Raw genomic sequence first — 18,906 nt, forward strand, 5'->3', positions numbered from 1 at the left:
ACACAGGGTGGCTGAAGGCTGCTGTTTCACCAAGACTGAGTGGAAAAGCCCCAGGGCTGGCCTGGTTTTCATCTGGGGCCAAGGAAGTTTATCTCCACTGAATAAAGTTGAAGGGGACAGGGAGAGGCAAAAACAAAGGCTGGATTTGATGACATTGGGGCCATGTCTCTTCAGACACCATCTTTACAGGCATCTGTTCCCCCCCAAATATATGTGTGTGTGTGCACAACTGAATTACTTTTCTGTACACCAGAAACAAACACAATATTATCAATTTGTAAATCAACTCTATTTAAAAAAAAATGGACAGAGTCCAGACCAGGTCATGTAAGCCATTTATTGGTTTGTTTTAAAAATATGTATCTTATTTATGCACGAAGTTTGGTGCGAAGTGCTTGGGTAGTTCCGACAACGGCTGGCACTTGGTGCTTGTCCCTCCCTCCTGTGTCCTCCCCTCCTGCTGGTCACTGTGCAGTTCTGGAAAAAAAGCAACGAGAGACACGCTAAAAGCTAAGGAGTTGGCTTCGCTCGGCCCTGCCCTCGGCCACCCGGTCTGCAGTCAGTGGCCGGCCCCGGCACCTGTCTCAGGCTCCTGGGCTGTCCCCACACACAGAACCCTGGTCTCCTTCTGGTCAGCTGGGCCTGCAGCCCGGCCGGCCTGCCCGCTGCCTCCCTGCCCACGCAGGGTGCCAGGTGTCGTGGAGGGCATACACCTCTCCAAGCCTTGAGAGCACAGCACAGAGAGCTACAAAAATAAGATTTCCACTCAGAGAAGTGGTGCTGGGATAGTTAAAACCACGTCCCACGCAGACTTCCAGGGAACATGAGAGAAGGGAAAGCACTGGGGGCGGCGGGCGGCTGGGGCTGCCACCAAGGGAACTCGAGTGACAAGAAGAAATGTTAATACTTGACTCGCCGCTGGCGGTTCCCCCTCAGCTCCCCACGGCCGGCCCCCCCGACGGCTCGGCGAGGTAGGTTAGGACAGCCAGCTTCTGGCTTCCGGGGCTGCCCTGAGAGGCGGCCTGTGAGGTGGCCGCCGGGTGGAGGGCGGCTTTGCTGGAGAGTGGACTTGGCAGCCGAGCCCCTGCCTGCACAGCCTCCACCAGCCGCCACTGTCCCTCAGGGTGACAGTTCTCTACGTTGAAAGATTTGCATATGCTCAGTAGGATTGTCAGCAGCTGAAGAGGCCCTGTGGCAGGGTGCGGGGTGGGGTGGGGAGGGTGGTGGTAATTGGACTAGAAAAAAGTATTTTTCCCTGAAAAGGCCTGCTCACAAGACCCATGGGCAGCCTGGACCCTGCCCCAGGAGGTCCCGTGTGTGGTGTCCCCGGGACCCTGGGCTGAGCAAGGGGGCGCTGGTCCAGGGTCACTCGACTCCCTTTCCCAGGAGACCTGGGGTCCATTCCCCTCCTAGGGCCCTGGGACTGGGCTGAGCATCCTGCAGCCCCTTCCCTGCACAGGGCCTGGGCAGCCCTCCCCATTCTCCGTGCTTTCGCAGCTGGAGAGGAGCTGGGGTCCACACAGGCACCCCCTCAGCCCCGGGCAGAGGCAGAAAAGGTCTGGAGAGCGAGCCTGGGTGATGACAGCGGATTCCATTCTCCAGGCGGGCGGGGGGTACCATGCTGGGGGCTGTGGAGTGGGTTCTTCACCCCAACCCCATGGGCTCAGCCTTCTCTTCCTGGCCTGTGGGGCAGGGCCAGCCAGGCTGGACAGCGCGGACAAGCTGGGTGGCAGGACATATGTGCCTCCCTCAGGCCCTTCCCTTAATGTTAATACTCTAACAGAGGCCAAGCTCCACAGGGAAGAAAGGCAACGTCAGTGCCAAGGACAAGCCCTGGGAGCCAGGCCACTCTCTTCTGGAAGCTTGTTGTATTTATAGGCCTGACTCCAGGGTGGCCTGCATAAACATACAGGGGGGAAATGGGGCAATGAGTGAGCCCTGGCTGACAATAATCCCACCTGTGGGCGGCCGGGGGGAAAGGCCGGTCACTTCGCTCGCCTCGGGGAGTCCAGGCCACATGTGGCTTGTGTCTGGCCTCTGTGAGTGTGAGAGTGTGCGCATGTGTGTATGGGAAGGGGGTCAGCCCTCCTGGCACCTCAGCCCAAGCGGCGGGGGGCCCCCTTTCTGCCCCTAGGCAGTGAAGGCCCGTGGGACCCACACCGGATCTCACTTTTGCATTGACAGCAGAGCCGCAGCAGCTCCACACTCTTGTTCAGAGTTAGGAAGAGGCAGTGTGAACCGCTGCCGATCCATCCATGAAAAAAAAATGTTAGTTCTTTGTTCAAGTAAAAAAATATCAAATATAATAAATTTATGAAAGCCCATTCACAACATACACAGTCTCGGTTTCGCATTTTGTCTCAGCAGCTGGGATGGAGGTGGTGGTCAGAGCCCCAGGGCGTTGCCGGACCAGCCCCAGCCCCCAGGACCGGTAACCCCAGACAGACAGCTCGGCCAAGTGCTTCCAGCCATCAGCACGGTGCACAGGACTCTGCCTTGTCGGTCCACGGGGCCGAGGCTCCTCTCTCACTCCCGAAGCCCAAAGCAAAGGTCGGACGGCCCAGCGGCTGCTGGGCTGGGGCTGCCTTTGGGTTTGCCGCGATGCTCTGCGCTGGCGCCCCCCTCCCTGGGCTGCGCTCACACGACTGACTCACGGTCCCTGTCGGGGGTTGGGGGGAAGTCGGCGAGATCCTCGCTTGGGCTGTAGTCGGACGCCCGCACCTGGGGGTTGTCGCTGGTGGCCCTGGTGACGCTGTCATAGGAGGGCGGGAAGGACGTGGAGGAAATGGAGGAGCTGGAGGGCGGGCCGGGGCGGCGGGAGAAGTTCTCGTTCATCATGTAGGCGATGAGGCCCTCCTGCTCGGGGGCGTCCTCCTCCGAGAGGCCGCTGCTGCCCGCCTGCTGGCGGTAGAGGAAGGAGGCGTGCTTGACTGAGCGCTGCAGCAGGTGCCGGCGGAAGGCCCGCTGGATGATGGTGGCCGACACCTCCTCGTGCTTCCGCCGCAGCGTGGTGGTGATGGGCTCGTAGGAGATCTTGGACGGGTTGGCCGCCATGAACTTCTCCTCCATCTGGATCTTCAGGGCGTCCATCTCCCCAGATTCGCCCAGGACCCTCTTGGTGAAGGCAAAGAGAATATCCATGCAGTGGATGCGGTCTCCGCTCACCATGGGCAGGTCCATATTGATGAGGCTTATCTGGTTGGGCTTCGGGATCCGGAGTGGCTCCGACAGGGCGTCAGCGAAGTCGGACAGGGCCGAATACTCGATGAACTGGGTGGCCTCCGGGTCGAACTTCTCCCAGATCTCGTAGAACATGTCGAAGTCGTCCTCACTCAGGGGCTCCGTGCTCTCCTCTGTGGCCACGCTGAAGTTCTCCAGGATGATGGCGATGTACATGTTGACCACGATGAGGAAGGAGATGATGATGTAGGTGGTGAAGAAGAGGATGCCCACCGCGGGGCTCCCACAGTTGCCCCGGGAGCCGTTGCTGTTGGGCAGGTTGGGGTCGCAGTAGGGGGGCCCCGTGTTGAGGATGGGGCTGAGGAGCCCGTCCCAGCCCGCCGACGTGGTGATCTGGAAGAGGCACAGCATGCTGTTGGCGAAGGTCTGGAAGTTGAACATGTCGTCGATACCGGCCTCCCACTTGACGTAGGCGAAGTTGGCCATGCCGAAGATGGAGTAGATGAACATGACGAGGAAGAGCAGCAGCCCGATGTTGAAGAGCGCGGGCAGGGACATCATGAGGGCGAAGAGCAGTGTGCGGATGCCCTTTGCCCCGCGGATCAGCCTGAGGATGCGGCCGATGCGGGCCAGGCGGATGACACGGAAGAGCGTCGGGGAGAAGAAGTACTTCTGGATGATGTCTGAGAGCACAGTGCCTGTGGGAAACAATGGAGACTGTGGCCACCGGTGGATCACTGTCCTCCCTCCAGCCCAGCCTCGCTGGGAGGGGTCTCTGCACAGCAAGGAGCCTGGGAGTGGAGGCCTGGGTCACCTGGGGCCTGTAAGGACCCTGCCTCCACCCACCTGAGTCTCCATTTCTGCATTTATAGTCCAGAAAAGGACCCACAGTTCCTGCATCCTTTGCAAAGTGCCTTCTCAGCCCTCCACTCCTTAGTCTCCTGAGCCTACCTGCACATACGAGGCCCATTATCCAGACTGTGGTTCAGGGGCCTCAGCAGACGTGCTCAGCATCCCTGATGGCCTAGCTTGGACCAGAACTCTAGAACTTTTAGCTCCTTGCTGCTCAGAGTGTGGTCTGTGGACCAACAGCCTTGGGATTTCCTGGGCACTTATCAGAAATGCAGAATCTCAGCTCTGCACCCACACCCCTTGTGTTTTAACAAGTCCAGGTGGTCCGTGTGCACACTGAAATACAAGAGGCCCTGACCAGGCAGTTGGCACACTCCTCACACCTCACCTGTCACAAGTCAGCCTCTCCGAGGTACTTCCTATGACCTTCCCACCCCTGCTAGCTGCCAGGCCTGCCCACTCCGTCTCTACTGACTACTCTGAGTTTGGAGTTTCAAGGAGCATGGATGTAAGTTATAGAAGAAAGAATGGAATATACTTGCCTCGTATTGGCCCAAGTGAACTTTCCAGACTTCTCATATATTAGGTTGGTGCAAAAGAAATGGTGGTTTTTGTATTGTTGAAATCTGCTGTTTGATATTGGAATACATTTTAAGTAAATGTAGCTAGGTTCTACATCACTTTAGTGTGCATTTCTTGCTTTATGTTTTTTTTTTTTTTTGCTAATGACTTATTACTTGCTGTTTATTTTATATTTATTTTAGACTATGGAGATGATGTTAGACAAAAAACGAGTTTGAGCAATTTTCTTTTTTGAGTTCAAAATGGGTTGTAAAACAGCACAGATAACTTGCAACATCAACAACACATTTGGCCCAGGAGCTGCTAACAAATGCACAGGGCAGGGGTGGTTCAAGGAATTTTGCAAAGGACATGAGAGCCTTGAAGATGAGGAGCACAGTGGCCGACCAACTGAGAGGATCACTGAAGCTGATCCTCTTACATGAGAAGTTGCCAAAACTCAACGTTGACCATTCTACAGTCTTTCAGCATTTGAAGCAAATTGGAAAGCTGAAAACGCTTGATAAGTGGGTACCTCTTCAGCTGACCGCAAATCAAAAAAAGCATCCTTTTGAAAAGTCATTTTCTCTTATTGTATGCAACAACAATGAGCCATTTCTCAATTGGATTGTGACATGCGATGAAAAGTGGATTATATACCACGACCAGTGATGACCAGCTCAGTGGCTGGAAAAAGAAGAAACTCCAAAGCACTCCTCAAAGCTAAACCTATACCAAAAAAGGTCATGGTCACTGTTTGGAGGTCTGCTGCTCATCTGATCCACTACAGCTTTCGGAATCCCTGTGAAACCATTACCTATGAGAAGTATGCGCAGCTGATGGATGAGATGCACTGAAAACGGCACCACCCACAGCCAGCACTAGTCACCAGAAAGGGCCCAGTGCATCTCCATGACATGCTCGGCCACACACTGAACAACCAACACTTCAGAAGTCGAACGATTTGGACTACGGAGTTTTGCCTCATCTGCCGTATTCACCTGACCTCTCGCCAACCCCCTATCACTTCTTCAAGCATCTCGACAACTTTTTGCAGGGAAAACGCTTCCACAACCAGCAGGAAGCAGAAAATGCTTTCCAACAGTTCATCGAATCCAAAAGCATGGATTTTTGTGCTATAGGAATAAACACTTATTTCTCATTGGCAAAAATGGGTTGATTGTAATGGCTCCTATGTTGATGAATAAAGATGTGTCTGAGCCTAGTTATAATGGTTTAGAATTCACGGTCCAAAACCGCAATTACTTTTGTACCAACCTAATGATAATGTCACTCACGAACATGTGTCAAGTGTCCACTGTCAATAAAGCACTGGGCTGAGCAATTCACACATCCATTTACCCCTTCCAGTTACCCTAGGAGGGAAGCTGATACTATCATCCTCCTTTTCCAGAAGAGGAAACTGAGAGGTGAGGTAACTTATCCAAGTTGCCACCTAGTCAGTGAGAAGTGGGGATTTGACTCAGACGCTCTGGCTCCAAGTTGAGCTGTTAACCATGCCTCTCTGGTACACAAGCTCTGGAACCAGTAGTTCCTGAATATAGTCTACACTTCCTGGAATCTTGGAGACTGTCCCTCAGGGCTCTGTTCCAGCTCCTGACACCTGCTTTAGAGAGAAGCTCCTCTCTAGCCCCACCAGGCATGGCCTCACCCTCATCCCTGCCTGAGACCTCCTGGAGCATTTCCTGAGCCCACTTCTAGCTTCTAAGCATCTGGGCATCACTATAGCCACAGCAGCCCCTCTCTTGGCCCCTGCCTTTCCCTCTGAGTCACTGAAGAGGCTATACCCGGAAGAAAGATGAAAGCCAGTTATCCCATGGCAGAGGTCTGTGGGGGCAGGGTCCAGATTGGGCTCTGAACACAAGTGACAAAAGAAAGTATTGATAAATTGGACTTAAAACCTCTGTGCTCCAAGAGGTGACAACCAAGAAAGTGAAAAGACAACCTACAGAATGGGAGAAAACATCTGCCAATCTTGTATCTGATAAGGGACTAGCCTCTGGAATATATAAAGAATTCTTACAACTCAATAAAAACACAAATACGCCAATTAAAAAATCAAGCAAAGGATTGGAACAGACATTCCTCCAAGATAGTTCTCCTGTTATATACCAAGATATACCAAGGAAAATGACCAATAAACACATGAAAAGATGTTCATCATCATTAGTCATCAGGGAAATGCAAAGCAAAACCTCAATGAGATGTCACTCCATACCAGTTAGCAAGGCTGTAATTAAAATATACAGACAGGAACAAGTGTTGGTGAGGATACGGAGTAACTGCAACCCTCCTACATTGAATTTGGGGTTGTAACGTGGTTCCGTCACTTTGGAAAATAATAGTTTGGCAGTCCCTTAAAATTTTAGATTAGTGGCTGCCAGGGGGTGGCTGGCCGTGACTGTGAAAGTTGCTCAGTCGTGTCCAGCTCTTTCCAACTCCATGGACTGTATAGTCCATGGAATTCTCCAGGCCAGAATACTGGAGTGGGTAGCCTTTCCCTTCTCCAGGGGATCTTCACAACCCAGGGATTGAACCCAGGTCTCCTGCATTGTGGGCAGATTCTTTACCAGCTGAGCCATAAGGGAAGTCCAAGAATACTGGAGTGGGTAGCCTGTCCCTTCTCCAGTGGATCTACCCGACCCAGGGATTGAACCGGGGTCTCCTGAATTGCAGGTGGATTCTTTACCAGCTGAGCTGCCAGAGGGCAGGGAGAGGGGAAATGGTGAGCTCAGTGGGTGCAGAGTCTCTTTTGGGGGTAAGGAAAATATTCTAAAATTAGAGCATAATGATGGTTGCACAGGCATGTGAATATACTTAAAAGTACTGAATTGTACACTTGAAAAGGTGGGTTTTGTGTTATGTAAAGTATATCTTAATAAAACTGTTCTTTAAAGAAGGAATTTGGGCTCAGGTCAAACAGATACGGGCGTGTGCTCTGTTTTCAATGTTTCTGCCTCTCTCTAAATTCGTATGTTGAAATTCCCCCTCTCAAAGATGATGGTATTTGGAGGTGGGGCCTTGGGAGGGGCTTAATTTCATGAGGGTGGAGCCCGAATGAATGGGCTTAGTGCCCTTATTGAAGAGGTTCAGGGAGCTCCCTAGCCCCTTCCAGTCTGTGAGGACACAGCAAGGTGTGGGTTATGAACCAGGAAAAGGACCCTCAGCAGGAAACCTATCATGCGGTGCTTTCCTCTTGGACTCCCAGCACCCAGATCTGTGAGAAGTAGATTTCTGTTGTTTATGAGTTACCCAGTCTGCTATTTTTGTTGTATCAGCCTGAGTAGACTATGTGTGATTCCTATCTCAGCTTCTCCCTAGCTGAACGATTTCCCTGCCTTGGTGCTGACTTTATATGGTGAATTGCATGAGGCAAGTGATGTCTGAAGAAGCCTGGCACACACCAGGGTGTGCTCCATGGTGTGTGCAGGTGGCAATTCTCAACTCCAGAAGGTCCATCTCCAGGGTTAACGTCTACTTTAGAGGGCCACCTGCCTCCCAACTCTGGAGACTCTTCCTTGGGCTTGAAGGCTTTCCCTTGGGAAGGCAGGGAACCCCCACAGGCCCCATTCCCTTTCCAAGACTCACCCTCGAAGTTCTCCAAACAGAGAGCTGTGTTCCAGGGTCTCAGGGACGGTGGGACCAGGAGGGGGTGTTGGGTCCTCTACCAAGCTGGCCCCGTGGCCTGAGTGGCCTTCCCAGATGTGTGTGTGTGATTGTGGGGGGTGGGGGTAGGAAGGACTGTAGGGAGCAAAGAATGCAGGACGCTGGTGTACTTGGCATGGAGCACAGATCAGGGGCCGGGGGAGGCCTTCTCTGCCCAGCTGACGTGCATACCCACCCACGATGGAGAGGATGACAACCACGAAGTCGAAGATGTTCCAGCTGTTGGTGAAGTAATAGTGGCGCAGGGCAACCATCTTGAAGATGCACTCGGCTGTGAAGATGCCCACAAACAGCAGGTTGATCTTGGCCAAGATGTTGACCTTCTCGGGGCTCTGGTCGTCTGTCTCCACCATCATGGTCACCATGTTTAAGCAGATGAGAAACATGATGGTGACGTCGAAGGCCTGCTTGGTCACAATGTCGAATATGAAGCCCTGGTACTTGTTCTGAAAGGAAGGGCAAAGGAAGGGCTCAGCAGGGGCCTCAGACAGGCTAGCAGGCCTCCTTTGCTGCCCCTCAGCTCAGACCACCCACCCTCTGACTCCACCCTCTGGGGCAGGGGCGTCCAGTGCTCACAGACTGTCACAGGGAGAGGAAAAAGGCAGGATGCTGGACAGTCTGGCTCCCTGCTGAAAGCTCCCTGGGCTTCCAGGCCCAGCCCCGGGCTCCTTGTCCCAGACACCATCTCTCATGGTGCCCGTTGTTCATCAAGCTTCTCTTTTTGTTCCCACTGTCTGAAGGCTCAAGGTCAGATCTAAAGTTCAGCTCTAGAAACTGTCTCAGCCCTCAGGTTAACAAAATTTCTCCATTCTTTCTGTGGAATTTATTTATTCCACTGAAACTGTATTTATACATGTCTTGAATTGCAAGATTATTTTGGGGAAAGTGTAAGTCGCTCAATCATGTCTGACTCTCTGCGACCTCATGAACTGTAGCCCGCCAGGCTCCTCTGTCCATGGGGTTCTCCAGGCAAGACTACTGGAGTGGGTTGCCATGTTCTTCTCTAGGGAATAGTCCCAACCCAGGGGTTGAACCCCGGTCTCCCGCATTGCAGGCAGATTCTTTACCATCTGATCCACCAGGGGAGCCCCATTTTGGGGAAGAGAGATGACTATAAATAATTGAAAACACACACACACTCCTAACCTAGACCAGAGCATGGAGAACAGGAAAGAGTCAGATGACATGGATGAATTGGATGCAAAAACTGGGGCTGCCACCTACAAGCTAATGATTTAGGTACCATCACCTGCATAACCTGGGCTTTCCTGGTGGCTTGGCTGGTAAAGAATCTGTCTGCTATGCAGGAGACCTGGGTTTGATCCCTGGGTCAGGAAGATCCCCTGGAGGAGAAAATGGCAACCCACTCCAGTGTTCTTGCCTGGAGAATCCCATGGACAGAGGAGCCTGGTGGGCTATAGTCTGTGGGGTCACAAAGAGTCAGACATGACTGAGTGACTAACACTTTCACCTGAGTTACCTAAGTATTGCCCCCATCCTGCTCCAGTACACACACACATATACACACACATGGGTGTGTGTTGGCCTGATTTGGCCAAGGGAGTCAGCCTAGCAGAGAACTCAGCAGGCCCCACCCACCTGGGGACTCTATGGCCCAGGGAGTTGCAAGGATGAGGTTACACAGGGGCTGCCCAGCCCTCCCTGGGGAAAGCCTGCAGTGCTATCGGGGAGGAGGGGCCTCACTCAGAAGTTCCTGTGGGAGGGGATCATCCCTGGGCTTCCACAGCTGTCTCATGCCTTCCCCTGTACCTCCATGAGACTGAGGCCCCTGTGCGTGATTGGAGGTCCCTCCTTCCCTGGACAGGCCAAAGGCCCCAGGTTGCACCAAAAGACTGTGAAGAGGTCCCGATAGCTGGTCTTGTGGTGTGGGGGCTTCCCAGGGCCCTCTTTGGGCAGATCTTCCCCATGCCCACCGAATTGAGAGCCTGGCTCACCAGGGGCCGTGGGATGGGCTTCTGGGGCTTCTTGGAGCCCAGCTTCTTCATGGCGTTGTAGTACTTCTTCTGCTCCTCTGTCATGAAGATGTCCTGGCCCCCTAAGTGCAGAGACACAGGCACCAGCCTCATCTGGGGGTTCTCAGGGATCTAGCCTCCTTGGTGAGGTTGCCAGGGTGGCCCTCCTCCTCACTGCCTCTTCTGGGAGAGAAAAGTATGCCTTATCCTACATCAGAGAGTCCCCCTCAACCACCACCCCGGACCTGCTTCTCCAGGGTGCCTTTCCCCATTCACCTTGAGCTCTCTCTGACTTTGGGACTTGCAAATGTAGCCCCGGCCTCCATCCTCTCCCCTGCCCAGCTCAGCCACCCTGGAAGTTCCCTCTGCCCACCTGGCTTGCCTGCCACCCAATTGTAGCTTCTATGATGGAACTCTGGGAAGACCCAGGCCTCTGTGCAGTGGCTCCCCAGCCCCACCCCCATGATCCTCGATCATGGGCCAGGTGAACAGTCCCAACTCTCACCCCAGCTCCTCTCAGGAGCCTCATCTCTCAGACTAAGGGCCCCTTGTTACACACTTACGGGCCTAAGCAGGTCACATCATGGATACACCCCTCTCCCACCCCATCCCGATGGGAGCTTAGTCCCCAACAGGAAGGAGGAATGGGGCCAGGAGCCAGAGAGGCTGCCAGGTGCCTGGCACCTAGCCCTGCCCTGCAGCCTGGTGGGCCCGTGCTCTACGTATCTTTTTCTTCTGCTGGTTGAAGTTGTCAATGATGACACCGATGAACAGGTTCAGGGTGAAGAAAGACCCAAAGATGATGAAGATGACAAAATAGATATACATGTAGAGGTTGTATTCCCACTGGGGCTGCTCCTCGTACTAGAGGGGAGAAAGCAGACAGGAGGTCAGGCAGGCAGGATCGGGGGATGGGCTGGCCAGGTGTGTCAGAGGAAGGTGACCACCCGGGGTGTGTGTCTGTGTGCATGAGGGGCAGGCGGGGATGGAGTTGAGGAAGGTGGGTGGTGGCAGGTGAGGAGGGCAGGCACGCTGGGCTCAGAGCTGGCACTGTGTTCCTGTGTGGCTCCTGCCCCTGGGCCACTGGGAGGTTTGAGTATATGGGGGCGTCTCGCAGCATTCAGCTGTCCATGTGATATGGTGGCTGGTGTATGTATGTGGGGCGGGGACAGGACCACAGAGAAACTTGATTTGGGTCTCTGTTGCTCCCACCCCACCTTCCAGAGGTAGGATTTTTGTTCAACTAAATTACAGTGAATGCAACTCACAAGATATCTGAGAATCTGGGGAGTCCCCGGGAGACCATACAGCCATGTCCCAGGGGAAGCCAAGCGCATTCCAGAGAGGCTCAACTCTGGGCTGACACAAGAGACCTGGCCCTTATGGGATGCAGACCCTGTTTCTGTGGCGGCTAAGCAGCTGGGAACCTTGGGTGCTTGGAACCTTGACTGATTCAAGGAGAGAGACCAGTGTGACAACCTACCCCCCTGGAGTCTACAGCTGCATACATGATGTCCATCCAGCCTTTAAACGTTGCCTGGAAGAAAGAGACAAGAGTAAGGAAATTTAATTCTGCGTCTATGGAGCTACTCCGGGCTCCTATCTGGACAGATGGGACCAGGAAGTAACCTCCCACTAGAAGTAGGCAGCCTGCTCCACCCTTTCAGCGGTGTCCAAGTGGCTGGGCAGTCAGGGAAAGGCCTTTTTGTTCAGGGCTGAGGCAGAGGGGAAGCCAGCCAAGCAGACACTCCAGGAAGGTCATTTAGTGGGGGAAAAAGCATTCTGATGTTGGCCAAGAGACTACCCTTCAGATCTGCATTCATTTCAGATTCTAAAATGACACAGAGGCCTACAGGGGTGTCAGGAACACAGAGTGGGCACTGGGGTTCTCTGCTCTGGTTTAAGGCGGGCCTCAGTGCTGACCTGGTCCTCTCTGTCATAAGCCTTGGGGCTTCTGCTCCACAGCTTTTCAAGGACATCCCTCAAGAATCCTAATGTTCCCTCACACTTAAGGGGGTCCTTTTGCTAGTGGTGTGTTGGCAAATGACTAACAACAAATGGCTTTCCAGAAGGAAAAATAAAAGCCCTGATTGGGCTTCCCTGGTGGCTCAGTGGTAAAGAATTCACCTGCCAATGCAGGAGACACAGGTCCGATTCCTGACCCAGGAAGATCCCATATGCTGAGGAGCAACTAAGCCCATTTGCCACAGCTATTGAACCTGTGCTCTAGAGCCCAGGAGCCACAGCTACGGAAGCCCTTGAACCCTAGAGGCTGTGCTCTGCAACAAGAGAAGCCGATGGGAAGCCACACGCGGCAACTAGAGAGTAGCTCCCGCTTGCTGCAACTAGAGAAAAAGCCGGGCAGCAGTGAAGACCCAGCACAGCCAAAAGTAAACACCATAAAATTATACATAAAAAAAGCCCTGACTGTGTGGGCCAGCTTCTCTGTGTAAACATTCCCATCATGGCCAAACTCAAGTTGCCAAAGTGTCGTTACTGAACTCAGTGCTGGGAAGAGATGCACAGGACCACAGCATTGCAGTGTTTCCATGGTATGACTATAATAGGCGTGCGTAACCTCAAGAGCATAGATGATAACAAGCGGTAATGGTAAGTTTTTATTTTGTTTCAATATTGTTGAGTTAATTACAAGTTTATAAATCTAATTTTTAATAATGGCTCACAGAATAGTGGAAAATATAACAACTGGCTCTTGGAAGTCCACACTCACTGGTTCTGGCATGGCAGGAAAGAGGAGGCCGAACAGGACAGGGTCCTGGTGCCGGTTGCATGGATGGCCCCAGTCTGGGCTGCTAGGATGATTCAGAGCTGAGGGACATGCTTGGTGGTGAGACTGACTACCTAGCGGATCTCATTTGTGTCCTCGGCATAATCCTACCGGGTCCTGAGCCTCTTTTCAGGGTGTAAGCTGGTCTACACAGATTTCCCACATCTGAGAGTTTTTATGAGTCTTTTCAGGGTGTAAACTTGTCTACACAGATTTCCTACATCTGAGAGTTTTTATGAGTCAGGGAGGGTGGATGGGGAAACCAAAGCAGCCATAGAGAAGGCAACTGCTTCAGCTTCCTGTGCCATGGGGCCTCACCCGCACAGAGGCCTGGAGATGCAGTGGGACCTGCTGGGGACCACCCAAGGTTATGAGGTACCCATGACCGGATTCTTTCTAGCCACCGTGTGGGTGTGTCTGCAACGGCAGGCAGCTCTCAGACTACAACGGGGGCTTTCCTTCCGAGTGTTGACATTCAGAAGGGAAGGCTCTCTGGGTTGGCCTCTAATCCTGTTCCTCATGAAGTATTTCAGGGACTCTGGAGAAAGCTACTCCTGGGATTTAAGAGATGGGTGGGGTTGCTTCCCTGGTGGCTCAGCAGTAAAGAACCCACCTGCCAATGCAGAAAATGTGCAGGAGGCTAAGATTTGATCCCTGGGTCAGGAATATCCCCTGATGAAGGAAATGGCAACCCACTCCAGTAATCTTGCCTAGGAAATCCCATGGACAGAGGAGTCTTGTGGGCTACAGTCCACGGGGTCACAAAGAGTCGGACACGACTGAGCGACTAAACAACAAAAACAACAACGGAGGTGAGAGGGGATGTGTGAGTTTCCCTCTGCTCAGCACTGGAGACAGGTGTCTGGGCTTCGCACTGGGACAAGAAGAAAAAGCTGCAGCTTTACGTGTTACAGTTCTGTTTGCGGTTCTGCTGTCAAGGCTATTTGTATGCTGTGCGTTAGAGTCACTGAAGCCATCGTCCTCACAAATCAATAGAAACTTTGGTAGGGCCGTGAGTGTTTGAACATCTTGCACATTAAAGATGAAAGTAAACATATTCTTTTAAACAAGGCAGGAGGAATCACCACCTTGTATAACGAGGGGCGGCCCGAGTCACAATTTTGCCAACAGTTCAGTCCCTGGGTGTCTGTGGTCATTCATTTGCAACCTGTGCTCTTGCACTGCCAAACTGATAGTGTGAGGAGTCCACCTGACTGCTGGCTGGACAGCCGGGTGAAATGCCCCAGCGTGGAGTCCCACGCCATATTTGGAGAGTGTAGCATCTTCCTTAGAAAGGAACATCTGGCACCTTCCCAAACAGACAAGTCGTCTCTGGAGAATCCTGACCCTCTTGTGAGGATCCAGAGTGGCCCCGCTGTCCCCCTCCTGCCCACAGCCTCGGGGAAGGTGCCTGTTGCTGGACAAGCAGGGAGAGGAAGACAGCCCCCCTCCGCCCCCCCCCGCCACCGCCCGCCAACTCACCACCTGCAGAAGGGCCAGGTACCCGGCCCCCACGTTGTCAAAGTTGACCTTCACCTTGGTCCAGTACAATTCGCCAGTCACGTTGAAAGACTCACAGTCGCTCTTGTTGTTCACAATGGTATAGTTCAAGGGCAGGTCTCCCTCGGTCTGGTTGATGCATCTCCCAAACTTCCCCGCAAAGAGGTTCACGCCCATGATGCTGAAGATGAGCCAGAAGATGAGGCAGACGAGGAGGACGTTCATGATGGATGGGATGGCGCCCACCAGGGCGTTGACCACAACCTCAAGTGGGCAGAGAACAGACTCAGTTTCTGGGAGTGCTCAGAATGCACCCCCTTTGTAAGACGTCCCCCCAAACCTACTGAACTCCCTGGGTATAGGTCCCTGTGGGAGTACGGGTGGGGAACATTTCCTGTCACCAAGGAAGGACAGCCCATGGCTGGAAGCTCTGGTGGGCAGTGAGAGAGAACACACGTGCCTTCTGCTCTGCATCCCACACTCACACAGCTCAGAGCCCTCTGTCTTATCTTCATAGCCCTGCCCGGAATCCATGACCTTCAAACTTAACTTTCAACACAGTCTCTGCTAGATAGTACGCCAGAAATCTGATGGGAAGAAAGGGTCTCTGGAGACACATTCTCTGGGCTGAGTTTCTGGTTCATTTGGGGGCTGCTGCCCCTGAGATGGATGGGGTTTTCCTGAAAGTGTGCCCGGGGGCTCTCCGGGTGGTGCGTGTGGAAGGTGCTCTGACAGCCGTCCCTCGCTGTGATGGGATCAGGGCCGGCGGGGCGGTGTGCACGCACTGTGCCTCTGCCCGCTCCAGGGAGTGGCCCTCTGACCCTGTGGAGCCACGGCCCCGTGCTCTCTTCATTTAAACTCACAGCACCCAGGAGAGGCATCCTTGGCAAAAAGCACTGGGGACTTCACTCCAGGGAGGGACCTAGTCCCCAGCTGTCTGTGAGCCAGGAACATGTTTGTTTGCCATACAAACTGGAGGCGGAGCTGGCGTGGGGCTGGGTGGTGGGTATGGTGCCAGGATGGGTCATGCTGACACGTGCAGAGGAAGTGGACGGGGGGTGCCCCTGGCCCAGCATGCAATGAACATGCGAACAGGGTGGAAACCAACTCTCGCACTTGCCTTTGGCTGGCTTTGTGGCCAGTAGCCACAGCAGAGGCAATCCTGGTAACTAGTGTCTCCCCCATCTCCCCGCGCCCCAGAACCAAGTGTTTTTTTCTCCCATTGGACATTTGGGAGCATCTAACTTAGATCGGATTATTCACTTGTGAGTGGCTTCCCACCAGAAATAAGCAGTTTGTTTCTCCATGGATCGGGGATGTGGGCGAAGTTCAAAACTGTCAACCGAATGGGGCTGCAGAGTGGCGTCTTCTGGGTCAGTGAGAGACACACAGAGCTGTCTGCTAAAGTCACAACAGAACCGTGCACATTTCGTACAAACAATAAAAAACTCAATAAAACTCATACTGTTATGCTGCTGCTGCTGCTAAGTCACTTCAGTCATGTCTGACTCTGTGCGACCCCATAGACAGCAGCCCACCAGGCTCTGCCGTCCCTGGGATTCTCCAGGCAAGAACACTGGAGTGGGTTGCCATTTCCTTCTCCAATGCATGAAAGTGAAAAGTGAAAGTGAAGTCTCTCAGTCATGCCCGACTCTTAGTGACCCCATGGACTGCAGCCTACCAGGCTCTTCCGTCCATGGGATTTTCCAGGCAAGAGTACTGGAGTGGGTTGCCATTGTTATAAAAAACAATAAAATACTCAAACACATAGGCTTGTTTTCTTGCTATATATCATGGGTAATGTTTTTTCTTGCTGGGCTTTTAAATTTGCCTTAAATGTGCACATTCTTTGGTAAAACTTAGTGACTGGAAAAAAGGCAGAGCTCTCTGCACTTAGAAAATAGTGCCAAAGAGTTTACTAAGCAAATCAAACTGCTCTCTGATTGGTAGGACTACAACTGGCTGCTTGCTTGCTTGCTTTATCCTCACTAGCCCTGCCCTACTGCCCATCCTAGAGGGGAGGCAACCTGTGTCTGTCAGGAGGCGGGGGACACAGACGGGCACATGGAGCCAGGGCACACAGACACGAGGCCCCAGGGGACAGCAGAAACTGAAGGGGCCCCGGGCTGGTGGGGCTGGGCTGCAGCTGAGACACCCATGGTCCAGCCCTTGCTTCCTTTCCTTTGTCCAGTGCTCTCTGGCACTCGTGGAGCCCACAGGGCTGGGATGTCGGGCCTGGGGGGAGGTTCTTACAGCTCTCCACCTCCGGGCACCTCTAAGCCCAGCCGTACCTCCTGGAGATCTCACACATGTTTGCAGCAGGTCAGCAAGTGAGTCTGGGGGTCCCCTTTACGGAGCCACCCCTCTTACCCTCATGCCCTCAAATCGTGACAGGGCTCGCAGGGGTCTGAGCGCACGCAAGGTCCGCAGTGACTTGATGGGGCCCATCTCAGCAAAGCCCAGGGCGTTGGCCACCAGGCTGATCAGCGAGACCTGTGGGAGACAGGGCGGTGAGGCCATGAGGCCAGCTCGAGGCCGGTGGGAGGGCTCTTGGCCTACCGAACTCAGGCTGGGTTCAGTGAGAGAGCCAGCAGGCCTCCCCGTGTCCAGGCTTTATGATTTCCGGCTGGATCGTCTTCACAGGCTGTCCTGTGCTGGGTCAGCCTTGCCCGGGCCCAAGAGGCTGGGGACAAGGCCAGGCATGTCCCAGCTTTCAGGCCTTCACCAAGGGCCTGCTGTGTGCACTTCATACACATGTCTGTGATAGCTCCACTCACCCCAGGCCTTGGAATGCATCTCCCCATTCTACAGATGAGAAAATGGAGTTCCAAAGCCACCTGCTAGTGTGGAAGAGCAGGGCCACAAAGCCTGGGTGGCTTTAGGTCCCCGTGTGCTTTCCTTCAAAATCAGATTCTTGGGCTGGCCCATCCCCTCCCCCAGAGTAAACTCTTTGGGGGAAGAAGGACCATCCTGAGTTGAATGAGAGCAGACAGACCATCCTGGGGCATTTCCTCAAGGCTGAACCTTGCAACATTCTATCATCTTCACGGAAGAGAGGCTCAGATGGAGCCCCTGTGGACTGCTTTCTGCTTCCTCTGCCCTGCCCCGACTGGGACATTTCTACCCCTCGGACTTTATCCTTCTAAAGCTCCATGGGCATCCAATCCTTTCTTATGTCACTGCTGGCCAGTGATCACAGGTTGGAAGTGGCCTCCTGCCTGACCTCACTGGCTATCACCATTACCGCCATCCGGGCTCTGAGGGCAGCCTGGGGGTGGTGAGGGGCCGTGGGGAGTGGGGGGTAGGTGTGACCCCCATAGCCTGCTCCAGGCTTGGAAGTGCAGGTTGGGAGAAGGCTGGGCAGAAGAGCTTGGAGGAGCTGCCTCCTCCAGGGACTCCCAGGATGGACTTCTGTGCTGCCCCGACTCACCCCTCAAGGATGCTGGTCCCCACTCTGGAGAGGATGAGGGGCCTCTCTCAGGGACCTGCTGCTGAGGCCAGGGTCCCAGGGACCAGGTCTGGCCAGGCTCTCTAGCTAGTCCCCAGCAGGCCGCCCTTGTCTGTTCCTTCCCAAGCTTGCCCCACCTTTCCACCCGATCTCAGCGGATGGCAGCTCCATCCTTCCAGCTGCCCAAGCCACAAGCCTTGGCATCATCCCTGCCTTCTCTGTCTCACACGCCCGACATCCAACCCATCAGGATTTCCTGTTGGCTCTGCCTTCAAAATACCTCAGAAGACCAAATATTTCTCACCACTTCCACTGCCGCCATCCTGGCCAGGCCACCGTCATCTCTCCCCTGGATTACTGCCACAGCCTGCCAACCTTCCCCCTGCTTGCACTTCCCCTCCCCTGGACAGGGTGATCCTTTCATAATGGGTCAGATGATGTCACTCTTCTGTCCAAAGCCCTCCAGCACCTCCCATTTCATTCTAAATAAAGGCCCATGGTTTTTCAAAGGCTGCATGCGTTCTACCCCATGCAGTCTGGCCTCAACTCCTGCACTTCCCGTCCCCTCTCCTCTGCTCCAGCCACTCTGCGCTCCTTGTGGTTCCTCAAGTGTCCCAGGCACTCTCCCACCACAGGACCTGTGCACTCTACTCCAACCTCTACTTGGAATGTTCTGCAGACATCTGCCTGGCTAGCCCCAACGTCCTTCAAACATCGCCACAGTTGGCCTGCTTTCAGCCAGCTTGTTTAAAGTTGTAATCTGGCTCTGGTCTTCTGAGTCCGGGCCCTCCTAATCCCCTTCCCTTTCCACTTCTTTTTCTCCATGTGTACATCCCAGTGTAATATTATATAAAGCCGGCTCATGTATTATGCTTCTGGCTCCCAGCAGGCAGTGACTTTGTCTATTTTGTTCCCTG

The 18,906-nt window shown here is 53.6% G+C and overlaps 1 protein-coding gene across 9 annotated transcripts in view; it reads right to left on the minus strand.

The window, feature by feature from the left end:
* Positions 1-323: 323 nt before the first annotated feature.
* Positions 324-18,906, minus strand: part of SCN5A (sodium voltage-gated channel alpha subunit 5) — a 105,023-nt gene continuing 86,440 nt past the window's right edge. For 7 of the 9 annotated variants that reach the window (XM_025272061.3, XM_025272058.3, XM_025272064.3 and 4 more), the window contains 7 exons: positions 16,912-17,034; positions 14,524-14,805; positions 11,737-11,790; positions 10,980-11,117; positions 10,236-10,340; positions 8,456-8,726; positions 324-3,878 (listed from right to left, as the gene is read on the minus strand). In XM_025272061.3, coding sequence (XP_025127846.3) covers positions 2,638-3,878; positions 8,456-8,726; positions 10,236-10,340; positions 10,980-11,117; positions 11,737-11,790; positions 14,524-14,805; positions 16,912-17,034 — 2,214 coding nt within the window. In that variant the 3' untranslated portion in view covers positions 324-2,637. The remainder of the gene's footprint in view (positions 3,879-8,455; positions 8,727-10,235; positions 10,341-10,979; positions 11,118-11,736; positions 11,791-14,523; positions 14,806-16,911; positions 17,035-18,906) is intronic. The other 2 variants (XR_006547198.2, XM_045163855.1) reach the window with 2 other exon arrangements.

This window comes from Bubalus bubalis, chromosome 21, assembly GCF_019923935.1.
Source record: "Bubalus bubalis isolate 160015118507 breed Murrah chromosome 21, NDDB_SH_1, whole genome shotgun sequence".
Taxonomy (NCBI): Eukaryota; Metazoa; Chordata; class Mammalia; order Artiodactyla; family Bovidae; genus Bubalus; species Bubalus bubalis.